Here is a 20,896-nt window from a genome sequence, read left to right on the forward strand (position 1 = left end):
CTAAATTAAGCGTCAATGAATATTGCAATATATATATATGTATTCACGTACCAATTGTTTGTATTCTGAACTTTGGTAATCAACAATATCAATCATGTTTTTCTATTATTCGTGCGATTACCTCGCGTGGCTTCTTAAAAACATTCCAACAACAAATAATATTGACATCTCCGTGTATAAATAGATTTTAAATAAATTAACGATTGTATTAGCATTCGTTGAACTAAATTGAGGACAATCGTGTTTTATAAATTGGAAAACAGATAATAAATGAGGAAAAAGTAAGAATTGAAAAAAATTTTGGTCTTAAGGAAACTTGCTCGAGATTGTTGTTAACAAGGAGAAAGTCTAGTTTCTCAAATAATCGCCGTATTAGGACCTTATAGATATTATTATCGTAGCCCGTGTAAATAGTGATAGCATGATGAGAGAAAAATAATGATTAAGGCATGTTCAGGATTTACTGCGTGTGAAATTAGATAAGGATAAATTTTTTTTGCATATATCGTGGAAATTAAGGAAATTTGATTGATACTTTCAAAAGAAAGAAATGAAAAGTTCGTCTTGTGGTCTCGTTGGGTGCGGCTCAGATTTAGCAATTAAGTATAGCGTTAACATATTAATTGAATGATTATTATATGAACAATATTGAATATAAAAACTTATACCGTGGAGTTGATAACTCGCTGTATAAGTGTTAAGAAGTAATGAAATATATTAGCATTTTATCATATTAATATTAAACTTGACAAAAATAACATACACACGTATGAAAAAAAAGAGAGAGAGAAAAAAATATCAAATCATTAACGAGTGAATTTGTGGATGTGAGACATGCAATAGTTTTTATACATGTTTTCCTTTGGGTTCGAAGCAAACTTCTTAACGTTAACGAGCTTTATTGCGTAGCTTTTTTCGGACATAAGGATTCGCCGTTTGTTAATTCTTTCTAGGTGTAGGTATTTGACACGTACCTAACAATAAGTACTCCTCTGTTTCTGTTAACTGTATTGCTATTATTTTTATAGTAGGAGTTAATTAATGACGAGGATGATGATCTTGAGAAATCAATTGGCGATTGATAGACTTTTGTAACGAAATTGCTTCAATCAATAAAATCATTAAATAAGTTTTAATCTCAATTATATGACACGGTCCATCTGCATCGAGTGATCAATGTTTATACACTATCGTACCCAGCTTATCTCTTATCTATTGATTATTGAGCGAGAAATTAAACTGAAGTTGAATGAACCGAGATTCGGTAAAGGGTATAGCCGGGTTTGTATGGGAAATCTGTCCCTGCCACTTTTTTTTATTTGCACTTGGCGGATCGATTTGACATCAAATAAATATAATCCAGCAAAATTTTTAGCTCATTATCTGAAACGGTTTTCGAGATTTGAAAAAAAACCGTTTAAAGCCGATTTTTAAGAACAGAAATAAAACTATAACAATTTTTTTACCGTGTTATTTGAAAGTGTCCACCGCCAAACTTTGTCAAAAAATGTCTTCTATACCCCTTTACACTCAGGAATTTTTTCATTTTTTTTTAAGTGGTGGAACATTATAAAAAAAATTAAAAACTAATTTTTATCCAAATCTTGTGTTAACCCTTTGCAGCATACATTTTTTAAATGATCGTATGATCGTGGAAATTCTCGCACGGGGGTTTTTGGGGTACGAATCCGCTATCAGATTAGCGAAATTCAAGATGGCGGATTCAAGATATGTATAATTTTCAATGAAATTCTACCATTTCCTAAATTTTTTGTCGCCATATTGAATTTTGGAAATCTTGAGTTTGAGATAATGAGCTAAAAATTTTTCTGAATTATATTTATTTGGTGTCAAATCGATCCCCCAAGTGAAAATCAAAAACGCCGCGGGGACAGATTTCCCATACAAACCCGGCTATACCTTTTTGCTTGTAAGCAAAGCAAAAAGAAATGGATATAAAAAAACAAATCGAAGTTTTTTGTAGATTCAACATCCAATAAGTAGGTTATGTGTGAATTATAGTTCAAACTCGATAGAAAAAATAATTCTGACAATGATCATCAACCATTATTTTGTTTCTACAGCAAATTTAAACTGCTGAATTTTTCTATGTAGGTATAGATGTATGTAGGTATGTGATATAATGTGATAGATAACGGTTACGGCACGGTTACAGTTTTTCTAATCTCTTGATAAACGCTAAGCTTATAACTGTACGAGGAGGGGAAAATGTGCGATAAAACGTTTCTTTTTTCATGGCCGCAAGTGATGAAAGAAATCATATCAATTGATGTATCCTTCTTTTTTTTTACCAACAGTAGAACAAGAAGACGAATATTGAGAAGCAATCTTCATGGCAAATATGACATAAAATTATGTTGAAATTATAATGTACAGGCCGTAGCTGCGAATTATACACAACACAATAGATGGTTTAGGATTATCTCAAGTATCGGTTCAGCGGATAGCCGATAATTTATCGCATTCGAAAGGCGGCTGCTTCTTGATTGCTATTGTATGCATAGACACATATGTATATCTGCGTATAATTTGTTCTGGCGTATAATTCCGAGAAACTTTTGTGCTTGTAGGCAGTTCGACATTGTGACTCAAGTCAAACGCATCAAATTGTTGAGTAAATACGCGTGGTGAAGGTGTCGCAATGAGTATAACGAATGCGCTTTTCTTGACCGATTGAAAATCACTCTGAATTGTTCATTTCAAACGTGGGGAATATTGTAAAGAAGATCCGTAATATTGGAATATGTCATTTTTACGCTTATTACGATTTGTCATGTTATTTTCGCGGAAAATGTAACGTGATTCGGATTGAACTTCTACAGTACAGCAGCCTGTATCACACAACAAGATAGGTATTTCGGTGTATTGAATATGAATTAACGGTAACGCGGAAACTGTCGGGAAAACTATCACGGACGGTGATGCTGTGTAACAAAAACATGCTCGTTCAACTTTACTTAGGATATACCGTCATCCGTACCCATGAATTATTCTGATTGATGAACCAAGTTGTTGCGTATGTACCGCGGGAGTTTTCTCCGAAACTCACAACTCAACACCGGCAAACATGTAACCATAGCTACATATCGAATATGAAGCAATACAAAATTCAGCTTTGGCCCAACGCCGGCAAATAGGCAACTGTAGATACATACCAAACATAAAGCCACACAAAATTCAGCTTGGTTCAACGCCGGCAAATAGGCAACATAGACACATGCCGAATATGAAGCAATAGAAAATACAGCTTTGGTTCTACGTCCACTAATAGGCAACAAGCGACCTACCGCCTACAGATAGGCAACCGAAGTTACAATTTGCCATCTCACGAATGAAATTGTAACGCCCGGTTGCTTATCCGTAGGCGCCGAGGTGGCTCGTTTCAATGAGGTGTAACTTCGGTTGCTGGCCTCAGCCGCATGGGACGTTCCGCCGATAGAGAAACTCGAGATATATGCCGGCAGAAAATTTAATCCACAGGGAATCCTGCTTCTCTTATCGTTAGTAAAAAGTTTACCGTTCGAGAGTGTTTTTCGTTGAAAAACAGGAAATATGACGAATTAGAAGAACAACAGAAATAAAGAAAAAAAAGAAGAATGAAGATGGTGAAGAAAGAAGAGTTTCTTCTTTTCGTAAGAGAGTTACAGTATTCGTGGCTATAAATCAGAGCGAAGGAGAAGAACGTAAGCAGAAAATGAGGTGAACTCTGTACGAACACCTGCTGTGCTTCAGCCCCATGAGCCTTGCGGTCTTGAGAAGCTCCATATTTCACCGGTCGTCAGATTTGCAGCGGACTGGCGTTACTCAAGAGCTGAAATCTCTTTTTACACCACCGCTTCTCATTCTCTCCTCTGTTGCGCGGATTTTCTTCACTCCGACGACATTTTTTTGATTTTTTTTCCTCACTTTTCATCACCACTTTTTGTTATTTCACACACGTTCTTTGCCTTCGAATTTTTCAAATGTGCGATTATATTCACGCAGCTTTGAACGGACTTCATTTCGTTCGTGTCATTATTTCTGTTCACTCGAGTGACAATATTCAAGTTCGAAAATGTATATTCCAACTTCTCTTTCCCATCTCTCTAGTCGTTTTATGACCAACTTTGACATTTATCAATTTCGTTGAATAACTCAGCTTCCTTTTCGAAGATGTTATTATACTACCTATATATTTATATTTTTCTTGTCGGGTTTCGCACTTTTCATTGTAGCTCGTCTGACGCGCGTCCCTGTATCAATAATAGAAAAAATTTGAGCTGTCTGAAGTTCTGAATAAATAGTTCACAATTCACCGCGAAATATCTCGAAATATACTTATAACGTAACTTCCATTCGCGCAAGTTTTTGCCCTTTATTTCGATGACTTGCGTTCGTCGCAGATGGCAAGAAAGAAAAAATACCGTGGGATGGTGTATCAGAATCGCCGAAAATGGACAATGTAAAGGAAATGAAATCGTTTTACAGACTGTTACAATGACTCTGTAAATGATCGAAACTTAATTTTTATGCGATTCAAAATTTTCAACATGTACAATAACCACGTATAATTAGTAAAATTTATACCATTCTACTTTTCATTATTTTTCAGATATCTTCACCTCGCGTTGCAGAGCCGTGCAGTAAAATCTTACAGAATTTCGTGAAATTTTTTATCGGTCTTCAGCACTTCTCCTTTAAAATCCACGAGACGGTGTATAAGCTCTGCGAAATCGTGAACGCGGTCGTTCGATCAATTTCCGGGCTTAAAGTGCACTTTGTGCACTTGGAAAAGCCGTCAATAAGTAGAGCTGAGGTATTTCACTCGCCGAGTTTTAACGGTTCAAGCGTTTTACGTAAAGGGTCGTGGACGAAACGCGATTCGGCAGAATTTTCGCACACTGCACTATCCAACTCTGTAAATATTTAAAACCTGAAATTCAATTCCCTGGCAGGCCATCATCTGATAAAAGGTGAAACAGATTTAAGGAGGAAGAAAAGGAAGAAATCGAGAGTGAAGAAAGCCTCCTCGCGGTGCTCTCTCTGCATACGTTCTCGCTTTTCCCGCGTAGGATTTTCTCATGGAAGCTGCGGGAATTCCTTAAAGGCCCAAGGCGCTGACATAAATCATTCGCTTCTGCCGCAGGTTCACTTTACAAGTCGAGAGAACTTGGTTTCGGAATACATACAAAGTAGGGTGACAAAAGTTCTTTTCTTATTCTTGAGTTTCACGTGCTGTCGAGCTCGCACGAGTAGAAGGAATCGTGCTGCATTTTATACCCCAGCTCTGTTTCTGCAGGTTTTTATTAAATTATTTTTACTTTTATTATACTCGTTTCGCAATTGCATAGAATTCGCTTTCTAACGACGCCTCAGAACTGCGTTACAGCCGATTGTGATGCTATTCGCCTTTGAAAATGATTCGTTTCCTATTTAAATTAGAAAGAAGAAGAAAAAGAAAAAGAGGAAAGTAACTTCTGAAATTTTTTACGACCTGATATGTTTGTATCGTCACGAAACCACCCCATCAAACTCGGTCTTGTCGCTCCACTGGCAAATACGCTTTTATTTGTCGCGTCGGCCAATTTTCACTGAGACAGTTAATTCTGTTTGGATTTCATTTCATTTCTAGATTCAACCCGCCGCCCACTCTGGCTCCTCGTGTTATTGTTACCGTGAAACAATTCAAGGATATCAAACTTTCAATTCGCCCGTCTGCCTCTGTGAAGTTTGAATAACGCATAATAATAATAATAATAATAATAATCACTCGGAACAGCCTCAGGTATAACAGGCGATCGATTTTTTTAAATATATTTCATTCCATCGAACATTTTCAACAGATCCGATAAATGCTGTTCCCTTTACAATTCCTGCAGTGTTTGTATGTAAAGTTACAACAAAGTACTTATAACCTGACGCACTTTATAATACGACTTCTCGACGGATGATAATTTATATTCACGAAACGAACTGCACGCCTGTGATTTATCCATCTGGGATGAATTTAATCTTGAAATTGAATTACTTGCTCGTTATACTTTTGCCGCGGCTACGGTATAATTTGACAATATATCTCCTAGAAACGCAGAATCGTTTGACGCCACTTTCGGAGACTGTAGTTGAGCGATCCGCAAGAGAAACTGTTAAATGAAAAAGTTAAGTACTATTACAGGGAGAAGAAGAAACAGGCAAAATCCTACAAAATTATTGGACAGCTATATCAAATTCAAACGTTTTTTTTTATTTTTTTTATTTAAAGGGAAATCTTTTTCGAAATCTGTACGTAGCAAATATTTTATTGCAAAATGGTTTTAAAATGAGAAAATATTGGGAAAAAAATTTTCGAAAATCATTTTACACTCACGTGTTTTTGAAATAATATTATTTTACACCGCGAATTATGGAGAATAGAGTTTTTCTGCCCAACAACACACGCTTGTTATTGAACAGCTGAGAGCTTACTCGAACTACAAATGCCACTACCAGATGACACGTACTGATGACCTCGCATCAACGCGATAATATTATTATCTTTTTAATACCCGCGAGACGAAAACTCGAACAGTTCATTTTTCGTATTGCGTGTTACCCACGAACGTTCTCTGCAAATTCGCGATATTAATATATTATACAACTCAGCCTAATTTAAAAAAAATTTATATCATCTCCTTATATGTTTTTAATGTTTCACCCTGTATTTTAAACATCGCGAGAACAAAAAATGACTCGCAAGTCATCATGACGGCAATCCACAGCCAACTTTTACATTAATAATAATAATTGTATCCGCATTTCGTGCAAAAATCAATTCCATTCGTTCTGACTTTTTATATTATACCTAAGTATTATAAGATTGGAATACACGCTTTAAAGTGGTCTAGGTACTAATCGAAGTATCGAGGCTTTTCACCGCGGGAATATCAACCACATAAACATAATGATAGTTTCAAAAAAGAAGAGATAAAAAAACAAGCGGAAAGAAGAAATATAAAATCAACGTTTATTCAGTTCGTTCTTTTGTCAGAGATTCGTATACGCGTTTAATTTGACGGATGTGGAAGCGGAAACACAGACTTGAATCGTCGCAGTAATTGCGAAAAATTAGCTGTGCAAATTTCGGTTAATTAGTGGATAATTGCGGTACAGTTGTATAAAAGAAGAATCCATCATTCCTGATTTCGTATAACTAAATCGCACCGATTGAAATCCGGCGAATTCAATTGGAAGTAACATTCTGCAACCCATTTATCGGACAACGAGCCGTTAGTGCAGGATTTGTTAACTTGACGTTGTACGAAGGTTACACGTCCGGAGAGCTTAGAAGACGAAAGACTCGCTCAACTGACGAGGGTCCTCGGAGTTCGTCGAGAGGATCCTACCGATCGTCTGCAAGATCCTCGAGGACTTCGCCGAGTCCGTTTGCCCCCGGCGTAATAAAGACGCCTTAGAAATTCCGCGCAATTTTGGCAAACCGCCCGCGCCGTCCTTAATTGGCGGGGTCATCGATCATCGTCTCAAATACCCGTCGCTATTAAACGTAGGTGGAGAGTTGCGGCGTGCAAATTCGATGGGCGTTACACCCACGCGTGTATAAAGTAAATTTGCGCGGTGTGAGATTATTAAACGTGGGGAATTCTGGGTAATCGGTCAAGCGACGGCTTGCGGCTTATTGAGTTATTAAATTCATCTCTCGTATAGGTATAGGTAAGGCATGAGTTGCGAAATTCTGAACCTCCATTACTGCCAAACGCAATGATCCACTGATGGTTTCGGTTCAGCCCGTTTCAAGAAAATCGCTTTGCAATATTTGCGTATATCTTCAATTGCCTCGATCACTTGTAGGGTTGTTGTTAAAATTTGTTTCCATTTTTGCAAGTTTGCAGTATCGAGCTAATCAAATTTTAATCGCCTGGTACTGAATCGCAGGATGACCTGGAAATAAGCTTTTCGAAATTTTTTCACTTCGTTTTTCACCAATGAATTATTTATCAACCCGTTGCATGTTGAATCAATCGAAATATGTTGGTTACATTCGATTCTCAATATGTTACGTATACCGTGTCTTTCGTTAAAATCAACCAAGATTCAAGAGCCAGCCTGATTGCATTGCGGAGTTTATAGACGCGAGTCATCATTATCTTTTGATTTAATTAAGTTTAAAAAAGATGGTGATCGTGAAATTCCATAATTCCTGCATAATTACCCCGAGCTGCGGATATAATCTTACTTTTGGCAAACTTTTCTCGACTCATCCTCCCCGGAAAGTAAAATAATTGTATTTTAAGGGTACGAACTTCTCTTTTCTTTATTTATTTTGTAAAATCATTTCCCCTAAATTTCTCTTGAAATTTTCTCTGTGGTTACAAGTATACAAATTAGATGAGTTTTTAAAACTGCGAGATCTTCAGAATTGAACTACTTGACGACGAGAATAGGGTAAAAAACATTAAGATCGAATAAAAAATACGTGGAAAGCTTAACCCTTGTAAACGATCGATAATAATGAAAAAACTTCTAATCCTCAAATTGTGATTAATATATCAGTTTGCGTTATTCGAATTTGCGCAAATTCATTCCTCTCACATTTCGAGGATGTTTTTCACTCATTCGTGTTCATGCACTTGTCACCGGCGCAAATAACATTGAACGCTGGAACTTTTTTTGCCCAAGGTTTTTCCTCTTTTCGTTTAGAACTTTTGAGAACGGCCGCTATTCATACCGAATTCAAGGATGAATTTTTCCCCTCGGATTTTCACGACGTCTTGACTTCCGTGACGCGCAGATTTCGCTCGACCTTCGCGTTCTCCAGGCGTGTTTTGGCTGCTTCAAAGCAGCTGCTGTAGCGACCAGAGAGAGAAAGAGAGAGAGAGAGAGAGACAGAGGGAGTGAGAGAGGGAAGGAGGAGCTGGTGTGCAGGTCGATGAGGGGGCTCCAGACGTCCTGGCGCCAAAGCTCTCTGCTTCTTTTTTGGCAACACGCGACTGAGTCACCCGGAGATTCCAGTCCACAAGGATCAGGTCGTTGAAAATTGCAATACCTATTTAACGACTAATACAGCGCACTATATGCATGAAATCAGCAGACAGCATTTTAAAAAAAAATTTCTACATAACTTGAATTTATTTTTATTTATATTATTGTTTATTCATCGCTAATTCATCCAACTCGCCTTTGCAATTAGACGTAATACATTTATGAATTATTTATAGTATGCGTTTGAGTTCTCAATTACTATTCGCCTCTGTTATTAACCCTTATAGCTTTTAGACCGACGACTTTATTACTCGTCTGGGTATATCCGTAATTAGCTTATAACTTTACACAAACAGATATTTGCACGCGATATTTTTGCGCTGTTTCGGTTACCGATGCTCATTTCCGAGCCTGTCAACGCCCTCGGCGTCCTTCGTCACCCTCAGGATTCGTGGGTTGTTGTACTGTTTCAAATGGTTTCTTATCGCATCAACCTCACCTTATGCCAGCAAAAACTGAATCAGTCGTATCGTACTAAATTTTTCAAAATTACATATTCATTCCGGGTTCAATTTCTCGCACAATACGTTTTTCTACAGAGTATTCTAAGTTCCTTAAATTTTACGTATTACTTTAAAAAAGTATATTACCTCATATTATTACCTTATAAAGATATTACCTCTCACGCCTTTTTCATCTCGTGCCATAAACCGAGGAGCTGTTTGATGTTTGATATTAATCTCATACGATGCGTATTCATTGCTATGCGATAAATAAAATTAATAAATTAAAAATTATGAAAATAAATCAAGCGACGATGCGGTTATGTAATTTCTCTGATGCGATGAATACTGCATCATTAATTCGACTTTTTTTATCGTTCAAATTGGGGGCTGTTGTATTTTTTTTCTTCTCGTCTACGTTAAATGAGATATTCTTACCATTGAGTTGAAGTTGAGTAGAATCGTCTGGAGTCAGAGCTTTTGAACTGCTGTTTTGTGATCTTTTTCTGCGCATCCTGAGAGAGCCGAGACTGTTCTGAAAGTTCCTACACGATCAAGCCATTAGACTTTAGGGTACTTCGTGATACTGTCAACGGTCGCTAGCGTGGCTGCAGGTACCTTTGTCACCGCCTTTACTTTCCGCCGTTATAATCCAGGGTTGAAAGGGAGATTTCCCTTGAGTGAATCTTATTAGTATATATGTACAGGTGTGGGTATACTATAATACGGGTGTACAATTTGTATAGCCTGTATGTGTGACGGTTACGCAGCCGCGCTTTCCGGGCATGGCAAAAGCGGCGTTAGGGGGATGAAATTCTCTGTACCGATGATAAAGAAACCCTTATACGATTATACGCGGTGAATAAATGACGAAGACGACGAGACGAGCTGAGCGATGGTAAATTTGGTTTAAGATTATCCGGGTGATTAAACGCAAAGATGGTGAACAAAGTTTTTTAACCCCCACCCCTTGGTTTCTTTCACTTTTTCTTTTCCTCTAATTTATATGTACTTTCCTCGGCTTATTTACTGTGAGTGTATTTTTATTTTATTTCATTCATGCCCGGTGAATTAATCGCGGTGTTTGAACACAGCTGTGACGAAGGTTAGTCGAGGAAATGAATTCTCTTCCCTGACTTTAGCTATATGTATAGGCGTGCCCTAATTCTCGGCAAGCTCAATACTTATTATTCTTGGCGTATTGGTGTGGGCGAAATTAGTTATAAGTTGATGATAATGTCAATTTTTCTCCAACCCGCAAGCACGTAATCACTGATTTTTGGTTTCAGATACGAAATATAACTAATTCACTTACTTACCTCGGACCGCTTTCGTTATTAATGCAGTGTAATCTTACGTTAATTCTCCGTTTTACCTGAAGTTGTAATTTAAATTAAAGAAGGGATCTTGCTTTAGATATTTCTGTAACAACACAGTGTAAGAAGAGATTTTCGAATATGAAACAATATGGCGTCGAGAAGCGCGATCAGCTGATCATTTTGTCGAAACTGTACCGCGTTTATCAAAGCACGTGAATACTCGTGCAAGCTGTCAGACTTACAATTTACCTCGTTCATTTCATGAGACGTAAAAGATAGGAGAAAAAACGATTCTTAAAATTAAATACGGTAAGCAGCGAGACTGCGTTCTCCGCCATGTTGAATCGCGATGGGATTCCGGAGTAGGTGCCTAATAAGCTGCGTTGAAGATTCAAAATATTTATTAATCATTACCCAGTATATAATAATTTACGTAATTACTATATGCATATGTTTATAAATTATACATATATATATATATACCTACTCCAACCGAACTCAACGGTCGAGAAACACACAGACGCAAGTTCAGGCTGCTGGTTGGAAGTAGGCATGCATTTATACCTATATTCACACACGTGGACATCGAGGGTGTGTTTGCGTTGTATATTACATGTTTACCGAGGGGTTGTGCTTATTGTAGTACATATGACCGGCATTGTACGGTTGGTATGTATTTACCTACGTATATATTGCACATGGAGTATACACTATAAACATCGTCGCGAGAAACATACACGCGTGGAAAGTTGTTTGCTTGCCTCTCTGCGGGTCTTTCTCTCGCGCATGGAACATCACAATGGTCTGCACAGAAGGACAAAAGAGCCCTTTCACACACGACGTACATGTATGCAACATTACATAATACATATAGATATATATCTTGCAGCCAGTACATACATACTAGTCGCAAGTTCGCTACGCTCTTTTATCTCTCGCTTGGCTTCTGCGCCCCCCGGCGGTAAATTTGAAAAGTCAACTTTATTAACTCCCTGAAATCCATGGAGTCGGATACAATGCGTAGGTATACAGCCTTTTCGGATAATTAACTTTGTCCCTATCATGCATTGTGTCGCTGATTCGCTCCTTTGTGCATGTTAGGTATTCGTTATACACGGGATATTATCAATTTCTCCTATCAGCTTACACCATACTTCGACGTAACGTATCTCGGGTCTCAATCTTAGGTGTATAGTATATACGTCATTGCTATTATAATACTATACATCCCGATTATTTGCTCCGATGAAGATTACCGATGTGTAAATCAAATGCGAGTGAACTGGGACTTTGATCAATTGTAGTTTGTAATTATTACGTCTGTTTTACATCGATCCGACACGCCTGCTTGATCAAGAAATCATAACACTGTACAATAATCTTCAATCTCTCATCGATCTGATTGTTGTGAGATTATTTTTATTATTATAATCCATATTTTCATCGTAGATTTGCTCGAGTTATTACCTGTGATTATAGTATAAATAAATCGAAAAATGCGTTAATGTTTATATAGCCATAGCGGTTCCGCTCGATATGAATCATTAATTGCTATAGTATAACAAACGTTTTGTATTAATTACACATCTGGGATCTTAAAAATTTTGAACAATGAAATTTGTGTTTTTTTGCTTTCTGGCTATGATGTATATTCAATATATTTTACACTGATATGTAACCCTATATTTTTTTTAATTTTAAATATTATCATTTTAATAATTATTATATAACTTTCCATTTTCTTCTTATTCCTCATAACAATTGTCATTTATACATGTGTGTATAATTTCTTCTCGGCAAGTAGTATTCACAACGTCTTAATTACGACGCTATTAGATATAGACTTTTCTTTGTATAGCCTATCCTTGAACATAACGTATAATTTATTTCACGGCGTCGGAGCTTAAGGGTGGAATGGAATGTTTTGCTCTCTCCTCTCTCCACTTTACGGTCTCCTCTCTTGCTGTCTTTACATTTTACTCTGTTCAACTCTCTCTTTATTTTCTCGAGTATTCGTTCGTCACTTTGTGCGTATGTACTATTTTTGAGAACGAATGAAAATAAATTTTTTATCAGACGTCGCGAACTTAAGGTATAATACACTGGTTGTCAATAAATATAAGGTACAAAAACTTGAGACTCTGACTAAGTGTTTTCACATATTATATTTACACAGTGTTTAATATTTCAATTGTTGAATTGTTAATTTCACCGGTTCTGCGAAGAGTCCGATTTATTTTTCATTTATATTAATTCGTCTGGACCAATATAATTTGCAATATATATTTCAGCAAACAATTTTTACATAACTTATTCAAATTTGATCCAACAATTTTCAACAATGTAGAGTGCAAAGGAAGGAGAGGGAGGTGAATTTCTGTTAATTATCATTATTGAGCAGCCGAAGCGCCATTTTGTGCAAGCAGGACTAACGATTGAATACAAAGACCGTGAAAAAATAGGGGTATAGATATAAATGTTATGTAACGAGCTGAATCGGCAATTATACTTGCATATATGTATATATCTGTCAGGATAAAAATGTGTATTCTCTTTTCGGATTGTATATAATTTTGGTTTCAGCTTTTGTTTTTGTGCGACAATGCGAATGCGTATTTTTTACACAGGATCCGGCGCTGGAGCTAGAAGCTGCATACTCGACGACTTGGCGATCTGTGAAATAAGAGATCGGAAAATATATAAATTTCCTGAAATAGGTCCCGTATAATTTACGATAGAAAGGGACTTTACAAAACAGAATTTGGAAATATTTTCTTCGATCACTTTAAATTAATCGTTGCCAAAACAAAAAGAAGAACAGAAAAATTAGAAGAAAAGAAATCGAAACGAAATTATTTCCACGACAATGCAAGAGCTAATTTATCAATATTACGTGATATGATTTTTTTTCAATGTTAAAAACTTCGAATTTGTCATTTTGAGGAGGTATCTTTTTTTTTCAAGAAAATGAAAACACAGCAATTCGAGTTCGAGGGATTTATTATTTTTAGTTTCGGGGACATCTTCAAAAAATTTCATTGAAATTAATAACAAAATGGTGCCATGACGCATATAAGTAGCGAACGATATTCGCCATGCCGCCATTATGTTATTAATTTCGATGAAAAAAATTCTAAAATATTTTTGAAACTACCAATAATAAAGATCTCAACCTAGAATTGCTGCAAGTGTTTCCATTTTCTGAGAGAAAAAAAGAAAGAAAAAAAAATAAAATAAAAAACAATAAGACGGAGAAGAAGAAGTTTTTTTTTTGCACAACATCGTTACCTGCTGTTTCGGTTGTTTGCGCGCTTGCCTCGAGTAGACCTTAAGAACTCGGCAGTTGCAGGCAACTGACAGAGCGACGGCCAATCCCTGCGACAATAATTTAAGCAATTAACCGAGAGCAGAAGCTTTATGGCTATAGCTATAGAATTGCAAGCTAGGCGAAAGCTCGCGTTGCCAAAGCTCGGTCCCCGATGGCTATATTAGCTGTACCTATGTATACACACCTATGTAACACTGATGCGGCACGGATGTTGGAAAAGTTGGTTCGCGAGATAAACCGTTGCAATTTTGCTGCAACTCTCCGGAGCGTTACGATCTTGCAGAATTTGCGGATTTATACGACGTGTCACGTATGAAAAATAAGCCGGGAAAACAGTCTTTACGCGATACTTTTCATCGCCATGGGAAGAGAAGAATCTGGCGGTCTGTCCAACAAACTTTTGCGATGATCTCGAAAACGGCCGAGTGGAAAATATAAAACTCATAGGACTTGGCAGCTAAATGAAAAAGTTATTTAAAAGAAAAATTTCTCAAGAAGAAAAATTTATCAATTTAAACAAAAAAAATAAATAAATGTATAAACAAATACACAAAGTGGGAAAAATATAATCGTTTATTCAGGAAACGCAATGAGGTGGACAAAGTATATGTTTGTCGGAAAAATATTGAAAAACGATTTATATCCGGCAGTACCGGAAGTTCAAATTAAACGGGAAGTGGGAATTTTTAACGTCCATCATTTGGTTGTAAAAACCTGTAAGTTCAAATTTTTTCGTCCCGCCGTTTCCCAGAACATCGCGGAAGTTTGTCGAAACAAACTGACATTTTTTCTAAAAACCTGTTTTGCGGATTCTAGAGGTTAAAAAACGTAAAGATTCGGTGATTTTCGACCGAAAACAATCCTTTTTTTTTATGTCACCAAAGGTGATGAAAAGGAATGAAGATAGTCAAGCATGAATAAAACTCCCTCATCGCAAGTATCGACGAATCTATAATCCGCAATAAATTGAGGCAATTTATGCATCAATTTTTTGAGGCATTATTACAGACATTTTTCCTTGCTTACGATTGGCTAAAATTTTTTTAATCCGGGGTTTTAATAAGGGTAGTTCCCCAAGTAGGGAAATTTCATCTAAGCTTTACTCTTCCTGTTTTTCGTGCACAATGCATGGACGTGCCTGTAATTTAACGAAATTTACTCTCCCAAAACCACCGAGGCGAAGCCATCCCCGGGGATTTCTGAAATGTTTAGTTTAACTCAGACTCGTGCAGTTATTAGGCGATGTTACAGTTATAATGTCGATCCCGAGGGAATTGTGAGTTGTGTCGCGTTATCCCTAGCCCCTGAGATGTTGGAAATGATATTATTCTTTTCATTTCCACTTGTATTTTCCTTTATCTTTTTTTCTCATTCATTCTCTTTCCGCGAGAGATCTCGCCAGCGATATTAGGGATATTTTCTTCCCTCTCTTGTTTGCCCTCCCCTCAAAATCGAGAGCTTCAAAGCCGTCAAATTTACCGATTGGCACGCTTCACTGTAGGCGTATAATCGTCGAAATTCAACGACCTTTGACTGCCGTGAATCGACCTCTTCCTCCCTCTCCCTCTCTCTCTCTCTCTCTCTCTCTCTCTCTCTCTCTTTTATCTCTATCCTCGGATGAATTTCGCCCCCTCTTCGAGTCCTGCGTATTATTAAAATCAAATTCGCTCCGAGCGATTCTCCGTATTTATCTTGATGACTTTTGCCCTCGGGATCAGAGAATGCCGGTGAAAGGAGAGCAAGATTCCTTCACTTGGTTTTGCCGTTTGAACGATAAGATACGCGGTGCGGAATCTCTTCTTTTATTTTTATTTCCTTTATTTATTCTTTATGTCATTTTCAGCTCTGTATAATCTTGTAAAGCAATTTTTTTTTTTTTTTTTTCTTCTTGTTTTCTCGATATTGAAATCAATAAATAAGAGATACAACTTTTACAACTAGTCGTTGTATCTTATTGTTTTGAATAATAACAACAATGACATTGCACTGCAACATGAAATTGCCTTGATAAACAAATCAAGATTTTTTTTTTGTACATATACATATATTGTCGCACTAAGATAAATTTAATGGCTTGAAAAAAAAAACAAAAAAGTTGAACGTAGCTGGAATTTTTAGTGGTAAAAAGGATACGAAAATCCTAGTGATTTGTCATATTTCATTGTTAATTTTCAAGGATTATAATATCCTTCCCGATTCTCGTTCATTGTTTACGTTTTTCGAGCTTCTCTTAGATTCCCCAGAAATGCATCAATTTTATTTTTCGCTAGTTGAGACGTCAACACATCGGTCATCCAATCGCAATAAGCATAAGACAAAATGTACTTTACATTTCGTACGATCTCGTGCGGAAAGTAGATTCGAAAAATTTATCCACAAGTGATTAAAAAACGAATATTCAACAAACCGAAATGGGAAGAAAAAAAAAAAAAATAACCCGAGAACTCGAGCTTTATTTTGATGTTAACCGTTTTATGCTTCAGTGAGCTGATATTTTTGAAATTTAAATTTCAATTTTGGACTTGGATTTTGGACCGTGCTTTGTCGCTTGACGAGATGAAATTTGCATCTTGTCATCGCTACTAGTTAAAAAATGATTTTCGTCATGACGTGTCAGAGTACCGAATGATAATGATAATTAGTCACGCAGACAGTAGGTTTTACGTACCTGCAAGGAGTGCCCTGTGCAGAACATAGCCCACAGGAATGGAATTTCCCAAATTCTCGCCACAACCCCGCAACCAGCGACCAAACCAACTGTCAAGCAAACCTTCAGGAACAAAACCAACTGGAGAGTTCGCCTCTTTTTCATTTTCTCCCGCTGCTTTATCTCCAGCTGCATGCTGCACGTGTACCTTTTTTTAACACGGAAAGATATAGAAAAGGGGGTAAATTTTTTTTTTTTTTTTTTTTTTTTTTTTTTTTCTAAAAATTGAATAATTAAGGGATATCAACGAAATTGGCACGAAAAAAAACGAAACAACAACGTATAAATTTCTTTAAATTTATGTAAAGAAACGAATATTTTTTTTGATTGCGATCTAATGTATCAGAATTTTTCCCCTCCTAGATAGCATTGTGAATCAGATTCTTTAAATAAACTTTGACACCGTAGAATTCAGTTCTACTTTGTAAATCCTGATTTTATCAATCGTCCGAATACAGCGTTTTTTTTTTTTTTTATACTTTAGTGTAAGTTAAAATATTTTTTCATCTCGAATTGACGATCGATGTATAAATACTCACCTTGCAACAATGGCCGCCTTGACGAGATAAAATCCGGAGAGTAGAAGAAGAAAAATAACTGGTAAACCGTAAGTGTAGATCGTTGCTTTTTTCCCTAGAAACCTGAAAAATCAACGAGACAAATTTCGGTAAGTAAATTAACAAACTCAACGAAATTGGCGAAACATGAGACCTGCCATCCAATAATGCGAATATACTATATGCAAACAGGATTCGAGAATGTTTTTTCCCCAGAATTCAATCCACCCGGTTTTTACCTACTTTTGTCTTATATTCGGGCTGTTTGTTATATACAATATATGGCCGACGATAAATTGGATTGCGCAGAGCAACGTTTTACCGAAATTAAAAAAAAAAAAAAAAAAAACTAACAGATAGAAACGAGAATTCACTTCCGTTTCTTTTCTCCTCGATATATTGTTGTTTTTATTTATATATCTCGATGGATTTGAAAGGGATAAAAAATTAATCCCAGAATTTCTCTATCGTCTTCATTTTATCGACATTTTTTTCCTAGGCACAGTCTATGAAATATATATTTCATATTTTTTCTAACGACTTGTGAAAACTGACTCGATCATCGAGGTTTGTTCTGTACTGCATCAGGCTTTCTAGTCGAGCGGATTTTTTTGTTCTTGCTCAGAGTTCTCCGTCGTCATTTGTCACTTTCTGAAAAAACAGTTTCCCTTTTTTTTTTACCTACTTCCGTTCTTCTCTTTCCGTTTTTTTTTTTTTTTTTTTTTTTTTTTTTTTTTTTTTTTTTTTTTTTATCATCCTCCGGTTGTTTGTATACGTTTTTGTTTCATTTACCGCGAGGCTTCGCATTTTTCTTCGTAATATCAATTAAATTCCAATTTTTTTTTCTCCATTCGTTATTTCTCGTGCAGCTTCAAATTTTCGCGAATGAATTGTCTTATGTGGAAATCGAATCCATCCGGAGAATCAGTCGTACGCTTATTAAAAGGCGACGTTATTTATGAATGTAAAATTCTTATACTTTCGTTAATTAAAGTGCAGAATCTAATGCTAAAATAATTACTTGTATAATACGTAATAAATATATGCTCAATAATGTTTATAGAAGTAATTTTTGAGTATTTATAAAACATTTTGAAAAACAGAAGTTTTTTTATAAAATCTTAAAGGTATCCCATTTTGCCCCCCTCCTCCCCCCTCTTCTCGTATTCCCCGCCACGCCCCTCCCCTATATTTATTTATTCTTTTTGCAAGTTCATCTCAACAAACAAATCCTGAATCCATGAAATATCGATGCTTCATCGAATAAAACTGATCTGAATGAATCGTCAATTGTATTCTCGATTAAGGGAAGGACTAAGACCAATTCACCCAGGAGTAACAACTCGAGCAAAAATAACTTACGACAAAAATAACAAGCGTGAAATTTGATTTAATTCAATACAGTTTAATTTTTCTCGTCCCGGGTAATTTTTATTTTTGCTTATTTTTGTTCCCAGTTATTTTTACTATTATTTACGACAGGTCATTCTTGTTGTGGATTAATTTTACACTCGTTATAACGACGATTAAGGCGTCTCACCAGCAGTTGAACGGCGTCAAGTTGGTTACGTTCCAAAGGTCGCCAGACTCTTGACTCTGTATCATCGTGGCGCCCCCTAGACTCAGAAGGGGGGTTCCCCAGGCGAAAATGCTGTACTTTATGTAGGCCGGGGGCTCGTCTCGGGAGGGTATTGAAGCCACGGTCGCGTAAAGGTGGTGGCACATTGCCGCGAGCCAACAAACCACGCAGACTCTTATATACTGCAAGCTCAGGCCCAGGGAGATGCACAGCTCGGCGTCCTGGAACAAATTTGCGATCCAATTATTATTAATAAGGATTATACTGTAGTTACGATTTAATGTTTTTTTTTATTTTCTTTCTTTTTTTTTTTTTTTGCAAATTTCGGACACGACGAAATTGCATAGAAATGTAAGAAGAAAAAAAAAAAAATAACGAATAAATAAAATCATTCGGTTGTAATTGTTTTCTATATTGGAAAATTTTCTTTATTGTTCTTAGTTTTTCTAGAAAATACTTTTCTTAGTTCCTCTTATTTTCATTTTTTTTTTTTTTTTTTTTTTCTTTCATTCGATGCATTCTATAGCTGGCGAATTAAAACATAAATGCAGCGGAAATACCGCGATTAAAATTCGATTGCCATAGTAATAATAGTGATAATAACAATAAGTTATAACCTTGTTCGTAAAAAGTATAAGTACATCAAGTATACGGAAATGTGGGATGTTTTAAGTACAATATATTGTAACGTCGTAAATAGATTGTGGTAAAAAAAATATATCAAACAGTGAAAACATGAAAGACGATTTCATTTTTAATGCTTCGAGCTCTTGATATTTATACCTACCTACGTCATTTGATATGAAAATTTATATTCAGTCTATAATAATGCCAATTTTATAGTAAAAGCATTTTTATTTTGCTAGATCTTTTTAAGGCGGTTTTTACGACCGCTGCCGTTTAGTTGTAAAACCAGCTGTACGATGTATGTAGATTTTTATATATTTTTATACTCGAAAGGTAAAAACGATGGACGCCATTGCGTGTATGTATAATATTCTCTTAAAATGAACGTCGATGAATAACTTTTATAATATATGTATGACAGAGGTAAACAATCGAGAAAAGAAAACAAATATAGCTACTGAATTCTACATGTGTTTCCGTCTCGTCCTGGCGTCGAAGGATGAAGATCCATGTGCAGCCTTTGATTTCGTCCTCGCTTCTCGACGTGATACGTAATATATAAGCAACGAGATGAAACTTTAACGGAATAAATAAATATTAAAAAACAATCTTGGAGGCGGCGATTTTTATATATCCAATTGCAATGCTGGCGAAAAACAAAAAAAAAACAGGACTTTACTTCTATTAGACAAGCAATCTTGGCTGTTTGATGAAATTCATACCTTACGAAGGAAGAAGTCTTCGGCAATATTTTGCAAAGTCCCAGAGCCTTGAAATTCATTCGTGATGACCGCAGCCATTGTTTTCAAAACTTGAACTATGAAATTTAGTTTCACTTGCTCCACATTTGTCTAAACTTATTCCATCACCGAATTGAGAGTCGCATTTTACTCTATATTATGCCCGCAAGAACGAAATTGAAGTCGACACTTTCTCGAAGCGTATCAATGACGAAAGTCTTTGACGATTCTATCAACGTAGTTTTGTTATTTCTTGTATTCTTGTTAATTTATTCAAAGTTTTCTTGTAACGTTCGATTTTCGCAGGGTATAGATCACGGCGAGTTCAATGAAAGGCTTTTTTTTTAAAAGAAGTTGCGAAATTGTTCTCCATCCTTGCAGAATTTCAGAGGGAATTTTCCGCACGGTTGATGCCAAATAATATTGGAAAATGCATTCTCGTTGGTATCACAGAATTTTCTCCTCGACGTGTGCAGCGGCGAGTTTGTCGAGAAACATTTTGCAACGTCAGGATTTCGCAAGAGTTACCGAGAGGGCAAGATTTTTGTCGTGTCTTTCTT

General features: G+C 36.3%; 1 protein-coding gene across 1 annotated transcript in view; it reads right to left on the reverse strand.

Annotated features, from left to right (window-relative positions):
* Window positions 1-13,387: 13,387 nt before the first annotated feature.
* Window positions 13,388-20,896, reverse strand: part of LOC124409007 (latrophilin-like protein LAT-2) — a 71,858-nt gene continuing 64,349 nt past the window's right edge. The window contains exons 4-8 of the mRNA XM_046886394.1: window positions 18,931-19,190; window positions 17,373-17,474; window positions 16,795-16,981; window positions 14,087-14,173; window positions 13,388-13,471 (exon numbers count right to left, since the gene is read on the reverse strand). Of these exons, the coding sequence (XP_046742350.1) occupies window positions 13,418-13,471; window positions 14,087-14,173; window positions 16,795-16,981; window positions 17,373-17,474; window positions 18,931-19,190 (690 nt within the window). The 3' untranslated portion in view covers window positions 13,388-13,417. The remainder of the gene's footprint in view (window positions 13,472-14,086; window positions 14,174-16,794; window positions 16,982-17,372; window positions 17,475-18,930; window positions 19,191-20,896) is intronic.

The sequence above is a fragment of the Diprion similis genome, chromosome 8 (assembly GCF_021155765.1).
Source record: "Diprion similis isolate iyDipSimi1 chromosome 8, iyDipSimi1.1, whole genome shotgun sequence".
Classification (NCBI taxonomy): Eukaryota; Metazoa; Arthropoda; class Insecta; order Hymenoptera; family Diprionidae; genus Diprion; species Diprion similis.